This window comes from Pteronotus mesoamericanus, unplaced genomic scaffold (genome assembly GCF_021234165.1).
Source record: "Pteronotus mesoamericanus isolate MK-2021 breed Mesoamerican mustached bat unplaced genomic scaffold, CSHL_Meso_final scaffold_54, whole genome shotgun sequence".
In the NCBI taxonomy this organism is placed as follows: Eukaryota; Metazoa; Chordata; class Mammalia; order Chiroptera; family Mormoopidae; genus Pteronotus; species Pteronotus mesoamericanus.
The window spans coordinates 26908536-26930917 of record NW_026555321.1 but is presented as its reverse complement, the minus strand read 5'-3'; the positions used below and the strand labels follow the sequence as shown (position 1 = coordinate 26930917).

Genomic DNA, 22382 nt, shown 5'->3' with positions numbered 1-22382 from the left:
ATTTCATGGATGGTTGGGTATCAATTTTGAACAATGCAAATGTGGGGCCATCTGAAATCTTGCTTTCTCTCATTTTCTCATTCCAGTGACAGAGACATACACAGAACGCAAGACTAAGTGAAGTGTGTAATAGACCCGCATAAGCTGCACCTTTAATATTGCCCCCACAATCCCAGGGGGTTGCAGCTGTAGGTTGCAGGTGCCTTGTGGAGACCGACGAGCTCCCGTCATGGCTGCCATGACACATTCTCAGCAGGCTTTCTCAGCCCTTCAGGTTTTGTGTATCCCTCTCTCTAACCTTTTCAGCAAACATTTATATAGCACGTTCTAAGTGCATAAAACATACAGCTTTTGGATGACCTCAAAGGTCAGTTCTCTAGGGACCTAAATTCATGGAGTTGGAAGGGCCCTCATATATCACCCAGTTTATCTCCTTCCTCTTCTAGAAGAAGAACTGAGGAGCACAGAGGCAACGTGTTGTTTTCAAAGACTCAGAGCAGCTAAAGCAGCAGCAGTGAGCGCCTGGAATTCTCCTCTTCTGATACCCCACTTCCCTGCCCACACTAGACCATGGGACCCGATAGACCTGCACTTACCTTTAGCCCTCAGCCTGACTTTGTACGTCCTGTGGGAAAAGTGCCCAGAAAGTCTGGGCAAATGATTTGAGCCCAGATTCAGGAATCCTCCAGTCTTCCTTAGTTGGCTGTGAAACCCCATCTGACCTGACATGACCCTAGAAGCAGAGGTGGTGTAGCAGCATAATTAAGGATGGCACAGACCTTGGGTGCAAATTGGGCTCCATGTGACCCTTACCAAGGTACTTATCTTCTCTAATTCTTAGTGGTCCCATCAGCGAAAGTGGGAATTGTAATTGTGCCCATGCCATAGGGGTTGTTAAAGGAAAAGATGCTAAGAGGTCAGCATGGAGCAGGAGCTCAAAAGTGGCAGCTAGTTCGAGAGGCATCAAGAACCTGGGGACTCCTAGATAGGGCTGCCCCATGCGATTTTCTCTGTCTCTCTTTTCAGTGACCCCTCTCTCTCTCTTTCCCCCCCGCCCCTGGTGTGGGTTTCCCCGCTTTTGGCTTTAAGAGAAGCTAAAACGATACTGCTTTTTCTCTAACACTCTTGTCAAATTTTCTAATGAATGTACTGTTCAGAAAAAGATACAAAATTAGAATTACAACCCAGTTATACTGTATTTCCAGGCATGAATCACTGAATTTTAAAGCTAGTTTAATCTGTGCTGCCTTTAAACCAGTACGGGCTCATGTCAAATTAGCCCCAAGGTCTAGAACAGTCCTTCCTCAATTTTTTTAAAATACAGACAATGCTAAGAGAAACCTTGTTGGTCATTCCTGTGTGTCAGACCATGAACCATACACTTTTGTCCAAATTGCCTGGACAGTGGGATATAATTAAACGAACATTAATTATTGACCTCCTCTAGGTCCTGGAGCAGGGGAAAGGTGAAGAGAGGAGAATCTGGGAGAGCAGGCCGTCCTTGCCCTTGCCAACTCATGACCTAGCAGGGGATGGAGACCTGCATCAGGAACTCCAGTGAGCTGTTTTCTGCAGAGTGCTCCAGGAACACTCTTTGCACAGAGTGAGTGCAACGGTGAAGTAAGAGTCAAGAATTTAAGTCATGTAAACAGATTACTTTCTTGGTGAGCTCTTGAGAGCTTTTAATAACCAAACATGCCCTGTGAATCTCCAACAAGATGGTGTGGGAACAGTTTATGCGGTTTCCCAAACTTGACCTTGGCCTCCTTGCAGAAGGGGCCTCCTGTGGCTCCGGAGCTTCATAAAGCCCCTTTGGGAAATGCCACCTGAACGTAAAGCAGATTATGCCAGCACACGCCTCTTTCCTCCAGAGCACAGACCCTAGGGATGCAGAATAATTTGAACACAGACTTCATTAAGAGAATTTGTACTAAATTAGACCAAGCTTATTAAATAAAGGCATGTACTTTACATGTCTGCACTCATTTCAGTGTCTGGCAGACTGCGACCTGGAAATCTACGCCAGTTCTCAGGACCACACGTGGCTCCTATTCCCCTCTGCCTGAGGGTCATTACTATTGATTACTGCAAGTTTCAGGATTATTTCTGCCTTTTTGTCCCTTTTTGGACCATTCCTGTTATTTTCCTTGGCTTCTCCCAAAAGCCACAGTGGGGGTTCTGTATTTGTCCCTTAACAGGTTCTAATTTATAAAATCATGCCCTTTCCAACCTCCTGCTGCTTTATTTGTTAAGTGGGGGATAGAACTCAGCAGGACCAGGAGCTAGGGTAGAGCAGGTATCAGAGAGAGGAGTAGGAAAAGCTGGACACTCCAGGAATGCCAAGGTCCAGAATGTGGAGAAGAGTCCCCAGCAGAGGTGGGGATGAAGTGGTTGCTAGGGTCAGAGCATGAGCAGAGTGCCTGTGATGAGCTCTACCAAGAATAGATGAGGATCAGGCAGGGAGCAGGGTAGTGGCTTTTTGAGGCAGAGCCATGTTTCATCATTTTGTCAGAAATACTCCTGTCCAGATGCCACATACAACAGATAAAACAGAGCTGCTCTGATTGTAGAGTTGGGTGAGGTGCCCCGAAGCACCGCCTGCCAAGGCGTGTCCCTGGGCCCCGGGGCTCCTCCAGGCCGGGGCCTGGCACAGTCAGCACCTTCCGAGTCGCTCCCACGGACAGCTGGGTTAGAGCCCCCACGTGACTGGGCCAGTTTACAGGTCCAGGGGGAAGCAGATGTGAGTATGCAGTTTGTATAATGTATGAGTGGAACTTGAATTTTTGTGGTTAGAAGTGAATGGGTAGGGGATTTAAGGAAAAGAACAAATGAATTAGTCTTTTAAATGTTTTTCTCCCACGGCACGACCCAGAAAGAGACAAGGAACCTGGTATTTGTTTAACAGCAGCAATTTCTGACTCAGCTCGGACCAAGGGTGTCCTGAGAACACTGTGACACCGGGCACAGGCGTGATGGCAAGGGGGTGTGCACTGGCCGCACAGAGAAAGCAGGACGCTTTTGTGATGTGAGGTCCATCCCAGCTACAGTTTTTCTATGTTTTAGGCTGTACTGGCAGCATTTCTTAAGTGTAAATGAACTTTCAATTTTGTTTTAATTACTGTAAAAAATACCCATGAACGAAGTTCCACTGATTACTTTGGCTTTCACATTCACTAAAAGGACACAGTAGGCTAATTGGGGCTGCAAAGCATTGCCCAGCAACAATGTGGCAGCCAGCTCCCAGGAGCACCCAACAAGCAGCTGCTCTCACGGTACTTTCCATCCCCATTGTTAAAGCCCAGCTGGACATTTTGCAAATGGGAGCTAGTTCCCTTGCCAACCTCAAAAGCACCTGAAAAACTCCCCCACAATTGTGGGCCCAATTAGAGGTCCACACAGAGGGCTTAAAGTATGTATATAAGTGGACTTTGGAAGATTTAGAAACATGCTGAGATAAGGGCTACATTGCAGGCCATTAACTTCCCAGCACCATGTCCTATTGACAGAGGTTTTGATGTGTCCTTCCAAGACAAAATGTGGCTCCAAAAAGGATGTAAATGTTCACGTGAATCCAAACTCCTCAGCAAGGCAGTATGACATCCAATGGTCTGCTCTCAACTCCTTTCCCCAACCCCTTCGCCACTCATTCTGGTCCATGTGCATCCCAGTGATAAGGCATCCTGAGCATGACTACATCAAGCTTCCCTGCCACACAAATGCTGTTATCTTCCTTACCTCTCTAGTGAACTCCTATTCATCCTCAAAAGCCCAATATTAAAGATTCAAAGGATTCTCACTCATGCAGAAAATTTATTAACGGACTGTCACTGCTCTCAGGGAAGATACCCAAATCTCCAAAACCCACACATGCACTATCAGGTTCTTGCCTACACCACAGGCCCTGACCTCCAATACTTGTCTTCTCATTATTCTTGAGCCTCAGTGACCTTTCCGACCTATAGATGGGGCTAAGAGGGCAGGTCTGTGTGTAAGCGTTAGTCCTGGGGAAGGAGATAAAAGTCAGTGGGAGGCTGGAATCGCAAAAGCCAAACAGTACCAAGGTCTTGCAAAGTGTCTGCCATGTTGGGTTTAACTGCAAGGAGCAGAGAGTGGGTGGAGGGGGAACCACAAATGTTTTCAAATTTATTCTTTCATTTGATTCAGACATGCCAAGCGCATTCCACATGTCCAGCTCCTAACTCATAACAACCCTGTGACATAGGTATAACTCTAGCTTTATGGGTAAGAAAATAAAAGCCCAGGGAAGTTAGGAATTCTGCTGGGTCCACACAGCTGAGAAGTAGCAGGGCTGAGATTTAGAGTTGACTCAAATTCAAAATTTTCTGTCTCCACAACATAAACTCTACTCTTTAATTTCCTTTCCTGGAGGGCCACTGAAGGAAGAGTATAGCAGGGGATTCACGAAGGGCACGCAGGAGTCCCGAGACTTGGATTCCAGGGCTGTCAGCTGTGTCAGAGGGTGAAGGGGTTAGGGAGTTTGTATCAATACACATCAGCTCCTGCATTTTCCTAAACATGTAATCACATCAACAAAATGACCTACTAGCAGTGGGGGCAGTGAGTCACAGTGAAAGGAGGACGTGCTTTGAAGACATGAGGGCAGGCTGATTTCACCAGGTGACTTTGAATAAGCTACTTCACCTCTCAGAGGCTCAGTTTCTTTATCTACAAGCTGTGGCTAATAGCGCTGTCTGGTATAACTGAAAACATCCCATGTACGTAAGGGTCTCCTTGGAGCAGTGACTCTTAAAGTATCCACGAGCAAATGACATAAGGCACGTCCCCTCACGTTCAATTGACCAAAGCAAGTGGTATGACTACACCTGACTCCAACAAAAAGTGGTCCTAGCATCTATCTGGGAGGAGGACAGAAATACTCAGTGAATGCCCTGGTTGTCATTCTTTCTCCCACATTCTTATAAAAGATACATATACTTTGGTTCAATGTTTCAAAAAAACACTTCCGCAGAATAACTTTTAAATAAATTGTGATCAGATATAATATGAGAGCTGCTATTTATGGTGTGACAATTCTATCTTCAGATGTGGCCCAGGATACGGGAGAGTGAAACACCTCACAGAGAATGGATTCCAGGTCCACAGACAACCCACCCCACCCCACCCTAGGGTAAGGGCCTACACAGCATCTTCCCAGAGTGATTTCAGAATTGTTATGGACCAGAAACTGCTGTATTCCTCAAGTTCTTCCTCTTTCTTAGTGCAAGGGTTTTTTTAGTTATTCTGTCTCATTTCACTGTTTCATAATGCGTGTGATCGTGTGTGTGTGTGTAGAGGGTGATAGTTGTGGTTGTGGAAAAATAATTCTATTAGTGTATATCCAGACCAAGTGAAGCCACATTTGTGCCAGGTATACAGCCTCCTATGCATCTCACCCTGATGAAGAGATCACTAGGAATCATTCAGAAAGCCTGGACATTGGGCTGGGAGCTAGTAAAAGGTGGGAATTTGGGATGTCTCATTTAGGGAAGAGTGGTTATATTTTTTTAATGTGGGAAGGATAGTCAAACAAATATTTGCTGACTAGGTAGACAATCTGTGGTGTTCATCAGTGTTGTTGATAAAATTCTGTGTTTTTCTTCCAGTCACATTACAGATTTCACTTTCCTGTCCTTAGTTGTGGCCATATGACTTGCTTTGGCTAATAAAATGTGGACAAAAAAAACTGGTGTCCCTTGTAGGTGAAAACTTTAAGAGCTTGTACACCATTCATCATGCTTTCTTTTTTCTTCTTTCTCAACATCCAGCAATGTGCTTGCTCTGTCTGCCTGGGATGCAGACTGAAGTTAAAGCAGAGAAGAGCCTCCGCTGATTTTCAGTGACTATGAAGCAAGAATTATTTTAAGTAACTGAGAATTGGGGCTTGCTTTGTCTCTGCAATACAACTTAGCCTATTTGATTCAAAGAGATCATGTTAATTCTTTATGAAATCACTTTTTATTTTTGTGGGGTTGTTTCCCTACCTAGTGAGCATGAGACTAGGCAGCAGTCTTAGTAGCTGGCCTTATCGAATTGGGGGCAGGTACCCATTGCAGGATAGGGTGACAGGGATCCAGATGTGGTTCCTGAGGGCCTCTAAGGAAAGTCCATGATAAGGTTCATGGGGAAGACATGAGTAGGTATATTAAGGGAGGTATCCAGGCAATGTTCTAAAATATCCGCAGATTGGCTATGGTGTTGGGTGGGGCACTGAGCCACACCAGAGGGCCATTGCTCTAGCACAGCTGTGTTCAGTGACTAATGAGTCCTGTGAAACCTCTAAATCAATGCCTTGCTATACTAATTAGTTTCATGGACTCTTGCCAGATGACACAGTCTCTCTTTCCTGATATCCTAGGGAATTCTGCCATACTGATGAAACTCTCATCAAGTTCTATTGAAATGTTTGATGAACTTTTTACTATCATGTGACATATGTCGGGCATCAAGTAAGTGACCTCAGCTCAGAAACGCATTTTCTTCCCTTCCCTCATTTGTGCTTTATTTCCCTCCTGAGTTTTGTATTCCTGCTGCTCCCAGGGCTGCGTTATGCGCACTTACTTCCATCTTCTCATGCACGGAATGGTCTAGAACTCACTCTTTTTCCCAGAGGGGCCTATGTCTCCTCTAGTTCACCCTGTGGTTGGCTGGTCCTCTGAAAGCATATTCTTATACCACAGTCCACCTCTCCCTTCAGTCTTCCATGGTGAATGTTCACAGTCACAAATCTTAGTGACTTTTACAGAATCCATCAGAGTGAGGTTGAGTCATCTCAAAGTACTAATCTGCTTATTTGGGGAATGTTTTCCTTCCCCTCTGCTCTCTCATTGGTGCTTCAAAGCACGATAGCCCTTAAGGGAGCAAACACGGAGTTCAATGGATCTCAGTGAAAGAGAGAAAGGTTACCTGCCTGCTCCCTGGAGAGTTGGTTTTCCTGATTCCAAACAGGAGATTAGCCTGCATTTGTGTATTGGAGGAAACAAAGTGAGAAGTGAGCAGAGAGCTTTGAGTGGGAAGGCAACAAAGAGCCTCTGTCCTTAATAAGCAGGGAAGGGGCTTAGAGTGGCTTCCCATGGTTTCATACCTCTGAGAAATCTATCTCCCACAGCCTTGCATATTTGTGTGTTCCCAGAAGAGAGGGTTGGGGACTTGGACAACTTGTGTGGGGATTAAGGAAGATCTTTGGCTCCTGACCAATGTGGCGCTTAACAGAGCCAACTGGACATTTTTATACAGATTCTATATTCAGCCTTTTCTTATTCATAGCCCCAGTTTGAAACTGCATAAGGTTCCAGAACAATAAAAGGCATTAGTAACTCAGAGGCAACTATGGAACTGCTCATGTTGATCTAAATCTGGTTTCAAGCCAAGTGTTGTATTATTACACAAGCTTAGAGTCTGGATAAATCCATATTTTTATAAGTACTGTTTTATTAATAAGTAATAGTAAATTTTCTCAGTCAATTCCAAGACCATTTGCTTTTCCCCTTTCTCTATCAGTACTTTCACCGGCGGTACACAGATGGGCTAGAGAGAAGGACTTGAGTTAGGGTTACCTTGCCAGCATGCGCCGACTGTGAGTTGCATGGCTATGTGAGATGGATGAATGGGCCAGTCGTTGGTCACCAGGTATGGTTCATATGTTGCTCCATCCATGTATAAGGTAACCACAGGAAACTCCACATTGATGACATAGTAATGCCACTCTTTGTCACAAATCTAATGAAAAGAAAGAGAAGCAACATTTAAAGTTGAATATGTAATGAAACATCAAACAAACATTTATTCTAATTATGAAAGGGGGAGAAGGTGTTTTTGGGTCAACAATTTTTATTGCAAAGAATGCAATCAACATAGTGATTGATATGCACTGAGGTTATAGAAGCTCACATCAAACAGGATGGGGCAAATGACAGGGGTAGAGGAATGTCCAAGAATCCAATCATCAGGTAAACATTTGACTGTGGGTGGATCATCTTGGTCTCATAATTACCAGCTGTATCGGCTGGCAAGCTCTTGGTGGACTGGTGAGGGCATCAGTTTAAATTTGCTTTGTATAAAATTTTTCTTAGTTTTTTAGTAGAGAAAAAGTTAAATTGGAATTATTTTTCTAAGCTTGGGGATAGATGAAACTATAAAAAGAAAGACGCTGGATCAAAAGTACAAATTAAGATGAAGATAGAGCAGGGGAGAAAGAAGGAAAAAAGAAAGAAGAAAATAGAAGAGGAAAGAATTAGGAGTTAAAGAGGCATGAGAGAGAAGGCAATGAACTTGAGAAGAGGGGGCATGAGATACCGCACAATAGGAACCCTCCAATCCCTTTGTCTTTGGCTGTTTGGTTAGGCTTGCCTGTGGAACTGTTGTAATCTCATGTTCTGTTCAACCCAAGCAAAATAAATTATAAAAGAGAGAGCCTTCCTATCTTGGAGTACCTGGGGAAGCAGATAAGAACCAAAAATAGGTCCTCCTCACCTGGATGTGGTGCAGAACACTTACATGCATGTCCCCTCACAACGTTTTGTACCTGAGACTTGTGGTCTTAGGGCTGGGAACCAAAATTTAACCCTAATAGATGGGTAGGGACATTGAAGGTTAGGAAGAAGTCACAATTCCTGACCTCAAGGGACTGAACTGCCAGGGCATGATCCAAAATAGAGATGAGACTGGGTGTCTTGGGAAGGGAGACAGAAAGCATGAAAGGAAGAAAGGCTGAAGAATGATGCTTCCCTCCCTTCAGTCCCCTAAGTGAGTGCCTTGGGAGTCATGTTAGACTCCTTCTCCTCCACACTCCTCCTCTCTGTAATCCCTCTGCACCCCGTAAAGTTCCCCTCTGAAATGTCTCTCATCTGTATCCTCTTGTCTCCATGGCCCCTGCCATCTGTGACAGCAGAGACAGATGAGTTCTGCATGAAGGTGACCCCAAGGTGAGGGCATCAAAGCCCTCCCTACATCCCACAATGGATTAAATGTGCTGTTTCTCATGAATAGATAACACCAACAGGGATGCTAAATGATCTTTTCCCTTTCATTTTGCAATACGAATTTTTTCCTTAATGTTCTTTTTATATTGTCCTGTCTCATGTCTCAGAAAATTGCTCCTTTTGAAGCCGATTAGTCTGATAAAGGCTGATGAATATTTTAGGGGCCCATGGAAGATAAGCAGAAGGTGCCCAGGCAGATGTCTCCAAAGTCTGGTTACACTCCACTGACTGTACAGCTCAATGCCTGTTACACCTCACTGGGGGCCCTAACCCAATTTATACTCCCCTCCTGCTCGATGCCTGAGAACAGATGCTGGGCTGGGTGCAGGGCTCACAGGCTGGGCGGGGTTGTGTGACTGTGGTGGGGCTGATCTAGGAGGGGAGATGAGGCAAAAAGGAAGAGCTGGAGCCAGTCTAGGGGTGATGGAAGAGTGAGGAACGGGGGAGAATATTTCAATGAGGAAGCATCCCACCCAAGGAGGCCAATGCACCCTGGACATGCGGTGTGCCATCAGTAGCCCGGCAGCATATTCCAGAACTTGGGATACAGTTCACATCCTGGGGATCTTCTCTGAGGCTCCAGGAAACCTCTGGGCAGGCAGAGAGTACGGAGGGACCCTGATGACACCCTATGCCCTTTGAAACATAGGCAGAGCTTGAGAGGCAACCAGGCAGCCCTGGGGGTCTCCTGCATCGTGGCCGTCATCCCCACCTGCACAGGGCTATGCTTTGGAGTGTGACTGCCTTGCCGAATCCATGTGCCAGCTGCCTCTACAGCATTCTCCGTCCACCGAGGCGGGTTAATCCTTTGGCATGCTTTCTTTCACAACAATTACAGCATTTGTGGAGGACGGTACAAAAAAATTCCAAAAAAGTTGTATACAATTCTGTAGCTCAACAGCAGCAGCGTCTCCTCTCACCATTAGGGTCTTCCCTAGGCATCCCTCCACCCCGGCTTTTCTGAAGTGTGAGGAGCAGCCCCCTCCGCCCCGCCCACGGTGGCCTGCATCAGAACAGTGACCTTGTATACCCCGCCTCATGGTTTTTTAAATTTCGAACTTCATTAGCATGTCCAAGACTCCCAGCAGCCTCAACGTAGATGCCTATAATAACTCTCCAACCTTGCTGGAAAACGGACCTTTTCTATTTACAGCATTCCTGTAAGCACCCTGTGAAACAACAGCTTGGAAAGGTCTGTTTGGATCACACTGCATATACAATTTGAAAGTGTGCTGGTTTGACTTAATATCAGCATTAAAATGCTTTTACCAGCTTCATTTTAAATGACTATAAATAGGGATATGCTATACTTAAATGATCTCCAATTATCAGGTATTCATATGTACCTGAAATTATAAATGATGCTGTAATAAACTTCTTTGTGCATAAATATTTGTCTGCATTTCTGATTATATCCATGGGGAAGATTCCTGGAAGTGGAATTACTGGATCAAAGGTTAAAGGTATTTTGAAGGCTCCTGACACATACTTTTTTTTTTTTTTCTGCAAAGGGTTGTGCCAATTTCGACTCCTGCCCTCAGAGCGTGAGAGTGCTCATGCATTGTACCCTGACCACATTAAGCATTAAGAAAGGATAAAATCCTGGCACTTTGAAAGGGGATACATTTATCTCATTTTAATGTGGGTCATGAAAGATGGCAAGATTGATAGTACCCAAGGTCAAAAGGGAAGGGCCTTCTGTGAATGGGGAGAAAGGCTCGAGGGGTATGAATGATTAGAAACTTCCCCAGTTAGCTTCTAATTGGACATCCAACAGGCTTTTAGCTTAGACTAGGTTTATGCCTGCAGACTTCTCACACCAAGTAATCTATGAAGGCTGCTAAAGGAAATGCCTAATTAGGGTTTCATAAATGCGGATCTATGATCAGGAAGAAACCCACATTAACCCTCTGCTAGAACTGCAGGGACAAACCGTAGTTGAAAAATGACCAAGCCAGGAGGAAGCAAAAATAAATGTGTTGATGCAGAGCTCAACCAAGAAAGAAGGGAATTAGGCAAAGTGACCTTTCCTGGGGAAAGAGAAAAACTTTAATTCCCAATTGTTTGTGAATCACTGGAGAATGCAGGCACACCAAGCATGTCCACTGTCATCCCAGATGTTCAAAGCCTCAGCTGGAGCGAAGGCACCCTGCTCTCAGAAAACCTGCAGGTGTGTTCCTGAGGTGCTGGGCTGCAGCTGCTGCTTAGCTGGTGAGTCAATCAGAGACCAGGGACCCCGAGGAACCGTAGCAGGGACAATGTCAAAGGCGGTCTGAGTAGGGAGTAGGCTGGTACTCCAGGGTGAGTCTAGGGCCGGGGAAGCCTCCTTGAGAGTGGGGGAGCGGGCCAGGCAGCTGAGAGTTTGGCCCAAATGTCCTTTAAATGCTACATCGGAAGTTCCGAGTTGGTTCTCCCCATAAACCAGGTACTTTTGAACGCAGCTATTCAAGGTGGGATGCATTTATCTACGAAGTACCGTGTGCTAGGGAGTATGCTAAGGGCTGCACAGGATGCAGTGCTTGTCAGATATGTGCTTTGTTCAATCTAATGGTACCAAGTACACAACAGACTCAAATGTAATGGGAACTGAAGTAAGAGTTATGAGCTAGGTGTAAGGCGCTGTGAGATCCCAGGGAGGGGAGCGATGACTTGTGGCTGGGAGAAGGTGGTATTCAGGGTGGCTATGGAAGGACTGTGAAGATTTCATTAGGAATAGACAGCAAGGGGGAAAAAAAATCCAGGTAAATGGGCAGAAACCTTTTATTCCTTTCATCATTCATCTCTCTTTTTTATTGCCAAAGAAAGTACTAGGTTTGGGGCATGTAGCGATTCACGCATTCGTTTGCTTCTGCAGACATTTACTGAATATACATCCTGCTTTGTGAATAAAAGAAAGCACTTACCTTTATGGAGCTTCCAGTCTAATCATAGAATTGACAAAACGCTCTTTGTGATTCATGCTTGCACAGATTTTGCAAGGTGCCAGGCTAACCCGGTAGGGGAGGGGTGCCTGGTTGCACTGGGAGGAGGAAGGGGACAAAGACACAGAGCGTGGAGGGATGAGGCACCAAGGGCAAGCTCAGAAGTGGGGCCTGAGGATGCGCGCGATTCTTATTTTGTAGGTAACAGGAGGTCCGGGTGTTTTTGGGCAGGAGGAGGAGGGTGGTAGTCATAACAACAATTAATCTTGGAACACGTTTTTCCATTTTGAAGCAGCTTTTCAGATTCCTTATACTATTTAATCCTTGCTGCAAGAGGGCTGGTTGTGTCTTAGGCCCCTTTAGAAAATAAAGGGAAAGAAATGACATGGTTCCTAATCTCAAGCAATTTATAGGAGTAGATGTAACACGCACACACACACACACATGCACACACACACACACACACAGAGTGTGTCTTTCCATTTCACACACAACCAGTGGCTCAGCGTCTCACACTCACTGCCAAATGAGGATCTTCAGCAGAGGCTGCTCTCTTGAGGGATGAACCTGTATGTCAGGTTGTCCCTGAAGGGCCCGATTTGATGTTCTACAGGCGCTTCAAACTCATTGTGTCCCGAATTGAGCTGAACACCTTCCATGCTCCAGCCTCACCTGCTCCTTCTCCCATATCCCCCCTCAGCAAATCCTTCCTCCTCTGACCAGTCATCCAAACCAGAACGCTGGGCATTGCTTTGGACTCCCTGCCTCTTCCTCTCCCTTCGGTTAATTCACTGCCAAGTTCTGAGGATGCTCCCCTCATCCATTCTCACCTCTCCAGCCTCACTCCTATGCAGAACTTACAATGTGTACCAGAGAGGATGGTGTACCAGAGAGGGGTAAGGTTGAGAACGCGAGGCTGGGGCAGGCTTTTGCGAGGTGGAAAGCATTTGATCAGGGAGAGGGGGCCGGTCAGGGGAGTACAGCAGGGGAATGGTGAGAAAGCTTTGGCGTGAGCGTGGGCTGGACAGAGTGAGCAGCCTGCTCATGACCGGCTACCGTGGGGCAGGGGCAGGGGCAGGCACCGAGCCACGAGGGCAGGGCAGCGCAGGAGGGGCTCGAGGGGTTCGTGCAGGCCAGGCCTGTGGTAATGGCGCCACACCTACTTTAGCAATTTCTGGGGAATCATGTTCTGGACTTTGGGAAACTAACTGAACCTTCTTAAATCTTGGCTCCTTTGCCAGGACAGCGAGGACATGAATCATATCTATATCACGGGGTGATGGTGTCAATCAATCTAAAATAAACCATAAGCAATACTTAGCACATATTTTCAGCCTGAGCAGATATGGAAAACCCTTTCCTTTTCCAAATACATTGAGAAACATCAATAAAACAAAAGAAGATAAAAACAGAGACCTAGAAAGAGAATTCCTTGGCGGCAGGTGGAGGGAAGCTGCATCTGAGAGTTGAAACAGTGCCCACTGGAGGGGCTGTGGCCCACCCTATTCCCTCATGGTTTCCAAGCCCACGGGAAGAGGGATGGAGACTCGGGTCCTCTGTGCAAGGAAAGCCTGAGTCGGCACGGATGTTCCCATAAAGCCCACAGCTGCAAAGGGACTGTCTGAAGCCCAGTCCTGGGACAACCACTGCCATCAACCTCGGGATGCAGGAAGTACGCCAGCCAGCCGGTCTGGAACACGTCTGTGCATTCAGTCCCACGGCACCAGCCCACAGGGTGGGAAATCCAGAACACAGACATAACTTAAACATGTGCCCATGAGGTCTTTAGGGATCCCAGCAAAAAAAACAACAACAACAACGAAAACTCAAAACCTCCCCCCAGACATGTCCTCGCAACCCAGGGCCCAAGCAGGACAATTTCTGTTAGAGATGAGCTTAGAGTAAAAACTTACAAAATAAAGAAGAAACAACTCTTTGCACGTGTGAGACTACACTAACAAAACAAATAAGCAAATTCAGATTCCAGGAACCTCAGAAAATGGAGCAACTCAAAAAGGAAAGGGAAGGCAGGTTTGAAAACAAACCAAATACAAATTCTAGAAATAAAAGACAGCTGTTGAAATAGAAATAGATTGTTAAATTAAACATAGACTGAAAACAGAATTAGGGTATTGAAAGACAGATGAGATTATAGCACAATGAGCAACTGGATAAAGCGGTTAAGAGACCCGGATTCCAGGGCTGACAGAAGCACACATTCCAGCAGGCCTCCTGTCAGGTGAGTGCGTTGGAGGTGAGCCCTTAAGAGGCGCAGGCTCGGCTCCTGAGGACCTTGTGTGCCTGCTAAAGAGTATGTGACTTCATTTTAGTGCCTTGTGTCCTAGAAAGCCATTCTCAACTTCAACAGCCTTATCGTGTGTGAAATTCAGATGACAGTGGACACACAGAGCTATGTAAGCCCCTGTCCCACAGGACACATTTGAAGGGTTAGGCCAAAACTGAGATTTGTTTCTGGAACTGTAGAGCTATTGAACCAGGAGGATCGAAATCATGCAAACCAGGTTCTTACAGCAGACTCGCAAGGCCGTTTGGCCTCAGACCACTGTTTCGGAACATTAGAAAGAAGAGGTTTAGATTAGTGCCAAGATCGACTTCATGCCAAAGCAAAGATGCCACTCTTATTTGCAAATCTATTTCAGATCTTCCCTGGAGGTTGTCTGCACTTCTGAATGGGCAGGAGAAGTACAGTATATTTTCAGCAGAAGGTAACAATGACAGCTCAAAAAGCACCCTCTGGGCCTTCTGTCAAAAAGCAATTGCTGATTCTGGGTGGCAGAGCACCAGGGAGCAGGAGACATGAAAAGTAGCCTGTGTCAAAGAGACCACCCCCATCTGCAACTTGGTTGAGCAATATGTAGGCAAAGCCCCAAAACAACCCTGGAAAGCTGCCCTTGAAATCTGTGCAATTTGTGCAAGAATTGTTAGCACTCAGGATTTAAACTTATCCATGGGGAGAGAAAGCACATCTGTGTTATATGCACTGAGGATATGCCTGGTAACCTGGCACCATGCTATGGTTTTTGCCTATCAAAAAGTTTGATAGTTTACTATCAAACGATCAGTTTACTGGACCAGGTGGTTTATTCTTTCCCATCACTGTCTTTAAACAACATCGACCAACTCTTCCTTCTTAACCCTTGGATGACAGCCTCGGAAAATTCCTCAACTTCAAGCTCTTACTGATGGACTCATTTTCATATATTAAAAAATACACTTCAATTAGTCTCTTATTCCAGTCAGAGCTTCTCTTGCTCAGACTAGGACTGATCTGAATATTTTGCAAAGCTCCATGGACGTAGGTTGATGGGGTTGACATGGGAGTCAGAAGTAAGGGCAGAAGGTCTGTTCTCAATGAAGTGGGGATTGTGCTCTGTCTCCATCAGAGGTAAGGTCGAGAAACAGGACCAGCCAGGGGAGATGAGGCCCCTCAATAGCTGTCACTTGGAAAAGTGTTCTCTTCAGACCCTTTCAGGTTTCTTTTCCAACTGGAGTTTTGTCAAACATTGCCTGCAAGATGTAGCATGAACAAAGGTGTTCAGGGTCAAAATGTTTTGGAAAAGCTTATTTAACAGAGTTAAACAGGGTTCTATTAGCTAGACTCCTTGGAGCACTTGTTCTCAGAGTGTAGTTCCTGAAGCAGGAACATCAGCATCACCTAGCATTATAGACTGAATGGTTGTAACCCCACTCCACCCCTGCAAGTTTGTGTATTGAAGCCCTAATCCCCGGTGTGATGGTATTTGGAAACAAGGCCTTTGGGAGATAATTAGGTTTAGATGAGTTCGTGAGGGTGGGGCCCATGATGGGATCAGTGCCCTTATAAAAAGAGGAAGAGAGACTAGAGTTCTCTCTCTTGCTCTCTGCCATGTGAGAAGGATGCCCTCTGTCAGCCAGGAAGAGGGATCATGCCAAAAACTGAGCCAGCCAGCGCACTGGCCTGGGACTATGCAGCCTCCAGGACTGCAAGAAAATAAATGTCTGTTGTATAAACCACCCAGTTTATAATGTTTTTTTATAGCAGCCAGAACTAAGACACCTAGGAACTTGTTAGAAATGCAATCTCAGGTTTCATCCCCAGCCCTCTGACTCAGAAACTTTGGGGTGGGCCCAGGAGTGGTTTGTGACCTCCAGGTGGTTCTGAAAGGCTAAGTTTGAGAATTTCTGCCTCTAGAGATAGGGTTGAGGTGGTTAAAGTCCCATATTGACCCTCCTGCAAAAGACTGTGGGACTCTCAAGGTGCAGTGTTAAGGGTTGTGATAGGCACTCAGTAATTAGCTTTTTTAGACTGAGAGAATGAATGAATGGATGAATGATTACAGTAACAGCCATCAACATTGGAAACGGTTCCTCTAGAAAAGGGGGATGTGAGGATCCAGCTCGAAAAACTGGAGCATGGTCCTTGGAATAAAGGCATATCTGTGTCAGATACTCAGAGTTCTGGCAACCTCACCAGGCTGGCAGTCTAAAAAGAGGGGTCAAGAAGGCCCAACAGACATGGAGGTTTCTGGATAAAGGATGAGAACCTCGTGGGAAGAAGGAAGGAAGGTGAAGGTCATCAGATATGGTGAGTCCTGATAAGACCCTGGCTCGGGAAGGGCACATGCATGTTGCTCAGGCCCTCCTCACTGGCCTCTGGCTTCAATGCCCATCCTGGGGGTATTGGCGCCTCCTTGCATTCCCACCAAGAGGCAATGGCTTTGAAGTGAATCAGCTCAGAGAATGTTTCAGCTCTACTGTCTTAGCTGGTCTAGGACCTGGGGAAAGTTTCTTAAACTGGCTGAGTACCAGTTTCTTCATCTGCAAAATGGTTAGAACACCTGTGTTGCAGGAAGCTTTGTTTATCCAATGAATATTTACTAGTAGTAGTTATAGGTCAGGAGTACCTGTAGGTGTTGAGTATATAAAGTGAGCAAAAATAGATGCAGTTCTTTACCTGAGGGAATAGACAGAAAATAAAAAACTCACAAAAATAAATGTAACATTATAGGTATGTATGAGCCTGTAATTGGGAGATTTGACCTACTTCTGGAGATCAGGAAGTGATGGTGAGGGAAAAGAGGCAGGTGAATGGGCCAATGGGGATAAGAACACTCAAGGCAAAGGGACCTGCAGGCAATGGCCCTGTGGCTGGGACACAGAGGCTAATGGAGAGCTTGTGATATCATGGCCAGAGGATATATGGCAGAGCTGGTGCCAGGGAAGCATCAGCCCCTGCCCTTTTCCCAGCCCCGCTGCTCTCAGGTGCACCCCAAACTTCCTGCCCCCAGGTTAGCCTTCCTGTCTACTCAGACTGGGCTCTGTGCTGCTCCAAATCTGTGAGGATCCCCATTCCCCAGAGACAAAGTGCTTAACTCCCAGCTTGACCCTAGAGAGGGGTTACAGTTCAACACTGAGGCTCTAGAACCAGGCCTTCTGGGTTCAAATTCTGATGTGACCACTTCCTAGCTGTGTGACCTCAGGCAAATCACATCCCCTTTCTGTGCTTCAGTTTCCTCTTCTACAATATAGAAATGATAACAGCAACGACCTCATGGGTTGTGAGGATCAGATAAGTTAGTACATGTATAACACTTAATAATAGTGCCTGATGTAGTGAGTGCTCAAAAAATGTGTTACTAATGATACTGTGTCTGTCCCTCATCACCCTCAATTACTTACACTATTCTTGCCATGAACTTTCTGCCCTCCCCCCATTCAGTCCAGGAAATGCCCAGCCAGCTTGTGCTCTGCCTCTCCCCACCATGCCACTTGTGCTGCTTTGACTGTGTCAGCCTGCACCATCCTCTGCCCACCGTACACTCCTAAATTCCTCACAACACAAATGTAATTTCACATTTTCTAGTACTCACATTAAAAAACTAAAAAAAAAGATGAAGTTAATTTTAATAATATACTTAATTTAATCCAATATATCTATTTATCATTTTGATGCATAGAGGCAACCTAAGAGATATTGTGGGTTCGGTTGCAGACCACTGTGATAAAGTGAATATTGCAATAAAGTCACATGATTTTTTTGGTTTCTCTGGACACATAAAAGTCATGCTTTCATTACACTATAGCCTTAAGTGTACAATAACATTATGTCTAAAAATGTACATACCTTATTAAAAATACTTTATTGCTAAAATTGCTAACTATTATCTGAGCCCTCAGGTAGTTGTAATTTTTTTTTGCTGGTGAAGGGTCTTACCTTAATGTTGATGGCTGCTGACTGATCAGGGTGGCGCTTGAAGAAGGGTGTGACTGTGGCAATTTCTTAAAATAAGATGACAATGAAGTTTGATGCATTGATTGACTCTGCCTTTCAAAAACAAGTTCTCCGTAGAATGTAATGCTGCTTGATAGCATTTTATCCACAGTAGAGCTTCTTTCCGAATTGGAGTCAATTTTCTTCTCAAACCCTGCTGCTGCTTTATTAACTAAGTATATGTAATATTCTAAATCCTTTGTTGTTATTTCAACAATTTTCACAGCATCTTCATCAGGAGTAGATCCCATCTCAAAAAACTACTTTCTTTGCTCATATATAAGAAGCAACTCCTCATCCATAAAATTTTTATCATGAAATTGCAGAAATTCAGTCACATCTTCAGGCTTCACTTCTCCTTCCACCATATCTGCAGTTACTTCCTCTACTGAAGTCTTGAACCACCGCCCCCCGCCCCTGCCAAGTCATCTGTAATGGTTGAAATAAACGTCTCCCAAAATTCTGTTAATGTTAATATTTTGACCTTTTCCCATGAATCATTCTTGTGTTCTTAACAGCCATCTAGAATGATGAATACCTTCCAAAAGGTTTTCAGTATACTTTGCCCAGGTCCATCAAAGGAAGCACTATCTATGGCAGCTATAGCCTTCAAAATGTAGTTCTTACATAATACAACTTGAAAGTAAGAAATTATTCCTTGATCCATGGGCTGTATAATAGATGTTGTATTATCAGGTATGAAAACAATCTCATGTACATCTCCATCAGAGCTCTTGGGTGACGAGATGCCTTGTCAATGAGCAGTAATTTTGAAAGGAATTTTTTTTTTTTTTTCTGAGCAGTGGGCTTAAAATATTCAGCAAACCATCTGGTAAATAGATGTGCTGTCCTTCAGGCTTTGTTGTTCCATTTATAGAGCACCGGCAGAGTAAATTTAGCATAATTCTTAAGGGCCCTAGGATTTTAAGGGCCCTAGTGATAAATGAGCATTGGCTTCAACTTAGCCGCCAGTTACATTAGCCCCTGACCAGGGAGTCAGCATGTTCTTTGCTAGGCATTGCTAGGCATTGACTTCTCCTCTCCAGGTATGAAATTCCTAGAAAGTATCTTCTTCCAACATAAGGATGCTTCATTTTCATTGAAAATCTCTTGCTTAGAGTAGCTACTTTCATTAATTATCTTGGCTAGATCTTCTGGATAATTTGCTGCAGCTTCTACGTGAGCACTTGCCACTTCACCTTGCTTTTTGATGTTATGGAGATGGCTTCTTTCCTTAAACCTTGTGAACAAACCTCTGCTAGCTTCAAACTTTTCTTCTGCAGCTGCCTCACCTCTTTCAGTCTTCAGTCTTTCAGAACTGAAGAGAGTTGGGCTTAAGGAAATGTTGTAGCTGGTTTGATTTTTGTTCCAGATCACTTAAACTTTTCTCTGTATTAGCAATAAGGCTGTTAGGCTTTCATATCAATAGTGTGTTCCCTGGAGTAGCACTTTTAATTTCCTTCGATAACTTTTCCATTGCATTCACAACTTGGCTAACTGGTATAAGAGGCCTAACTTTTAGTCTATCTTAGCTTTTGATATGCCTTCCTCACTAAGCTTAATCAGTTGTAATTTTTTATTTAAATGAGAGACATGTGACTCTTCCTTTCACTTGAACATTTAAAGGCCATTGTAATGTTATTAATTGGCCTAATTTAAATACTTTGTGTTTCAGAAAATAGGGAGACCCAATAAGAGGGAGAGAGATGGGGGAACAGCTGGTCAGTGAAGCAGTCAGAACACATACAACATTTATCGATTAAATTTGCCATCTTATATAGGCATGATTTGTGGCCGCCAAAAACAATTGTAATAGTAACATCAAAGATCACTGATCACAGATTATCATATAAAATATAATAATAATAAAAAGTTTGAAATGTTGTGAGAATTAACAAAATGTGACACAGAGAAATGAACTGAGAAATACTGTTGGAGAAATGAATAGGCTTGCTTGAGGTAAGGTTGCCATAAATCTTCAATTTGTGGAATTGAAGTCATATGATGTCCTCTTCACCCTCATGGAGGCTGACATTTGTGGGCAGCTTTGGAAGAGTAGGTGGGATGGTCCCCTGGAGGCTTCACCAGCTTGCTGGGCCCAAGAGTAGTAGGGACTTGCTCAAGGTGATACAGCTTGTTGGTGGCAGGGCTGGAGCCCAGAACTCCTGTTTCCTGTCCTTAGGCCTGCGCTTTTGAAAGTTATGTCTTGGCAAAGATGAGAATAAATCATATGCTCTTTGAAGAGGACCGAGGTATATTAAACAAATAACTTACTGAGATGTAGTTAACTATTCAGTAATGTATTTGAAGAAAATTAATTTTTCATTCTGCCACTCAGAATATTGAGGCTGGCTCTCCATAAATACACAGTCTGACTTCTCCTTGCAAGTTAAAAAAGTAAAAAGGAATGTCAGTGGGTATCTTTAGAGAAACATAATTATAATTTAGTTGACATATCTCCTATCTTGGTGCTGGTGAATAAACCTCTTCTGAATAATTCAAATAATAAATTCTGAAATGCTGCCCCTTTGGAAAATTGAGCTGATCTTGAATGGAATTGGTTAAGTGTTTTCATTTCTAAAGACACAGAATGTGCCAGCCAGCAAGTACATCCTGCATTTCAGATCTCACAAGAGTGTCCTTCCTCAGGTATTGGCTCCTTAAACTTGCTACAGCGTGGCTAAGCAGCCTTACCCTCAGTCACATGTCTGCCTGAGGAGTAGCTGAGACCAGTGAGCATTTCAATGGGAGCTGATTGAGCTCCAGCACAGCCCTCCGCCACACAGCTTTCCTCACTGATCTTCTCTGGTTGAATTTGGAGGGTTGGATTGTAATTAAAGGCTGTTAGCAGGCCAGGGCAGTGAATGTCACATCCCTGCTCCAGCAAAGACCCATTGTAGCTTCATGTGGATCACCTGTTCCCCTTGCAGAGGTGATTTGCATTTCACAGGCGCCTCTAGGGAAGGCCTGTGAATGAGTTGCTTCTGCTTGGAATTTTACAGCAGAGAAATTGGGAACTCTCTTTGAATGACAGGTCAATCCATAAAGTTTGGGAGAATTTGTAGAAATCTTTAACGATTAAATCCATTAGAACATCCAAGATCTTAAGACTAGGCTGTTGTGGATATTTGCCAAGTAGAATTTTCATACTTAGGTTTTGGTCTCATACAAAGGTTTGGGAACAGTTTAAAATCCAGCAAATGCCTGCCTCCTTCCCCCAGCACCAACCTTCCCTTGCTTTCAAGAGAAAGTGGGGAAGTCTATGCCCAGATTAATCACTGAGCATGGACTTCCTGAGTGCTGATTAGGTACAAACATGTCCTGGTTCAAAGTTCAATCTGACTGTAACTGTCAGAAAATATAAATGGCCTTCCGCATTCCCTGAGATAAGTGGAACTCATTCATCCTGGCTTCCGTTCAAGCTACACTATTCAGGGACCAGATTTCACAAAGTCATCAAGCAATGCTGAGAATGCCTAAGTCCATGATTCTGTGTTGGTCTCTGCATTAGTTTGCTAGGGCTGCTACAACAAAGTACCAATCACTGGGTCTCTTAAAGCAACCGGGACTTATTGGTCTCAGAACTCTGCAGGCTAGAAGTCTGAAATCAAGGTATTGGCTGGTGGCCCTTCTGAGAAAATTTCTGTTCCATGCACCTCTCCTAGCCTCTGGTAGCCACAGGTATTCCTTGACTTGTAGAGGCTTCACTCCAGTCCTCCATCTTCACATGGCCTTTCCCCTGTGTGTCTGTGTCTTCACATGACCATCTGCTTATAAGGACACCAGTAAATAGTGGATTAGGGGCCCTTCCTCCTCCAGAATGGCCTCATCTTAACTAATTCCATTTGAAACAACCTTATTTGCAAATAGGTCACATTCTGAGGTACTGGAGTTTAAGACCTTAACATCTCTTTTGGAGGGACACAATTCAACCCATAACAGCCTTCTTTTGTTCCCACCATGTTCCCGAAGTGCTCAACGGATGTGCAATCCTATCACTCAGTATGACAGAAAAAGCAAAGTGGCTATATAGTAGGTCTCCATCTTCTTTTTTTTTTCTTTTGTATAAGGAAAGAAAATTCTTTGACTCCCATATGTTATAACCTCCGAGATATCATATGTGTTCAGGAATTGCTACTTTCAAAAGGAGAATCTCTTGTTAGTAATTTTTTTAAAAAGACTCCCATTAAA

At 44.5% G+C, this 22382-nt stretch overlaps 1 protein-coding gene across 1 annotated transcript in view; it reads right to left on the bottom strand.

Annotated features, from left to right (window-relative positions):
• The window catches only part of CLSTN2 (calsyntenin 2), a 564551-nt gene that overhangs the window by 24889 nt on the left and 517280 nt on the right, over nucleotides 1-22382 (bottom strand). The window contains exon 9 of the mRNA XM_054595487.1: nucleotides 7575-7737. Within this exon, the coding sequence (XP_054451462.1) occupies nucleotides 7575-7737 (163 nt within the window). The remainder of the gene's footprint in view (nucleotides 1-7574; nucleotides 7738-22382) is intronic.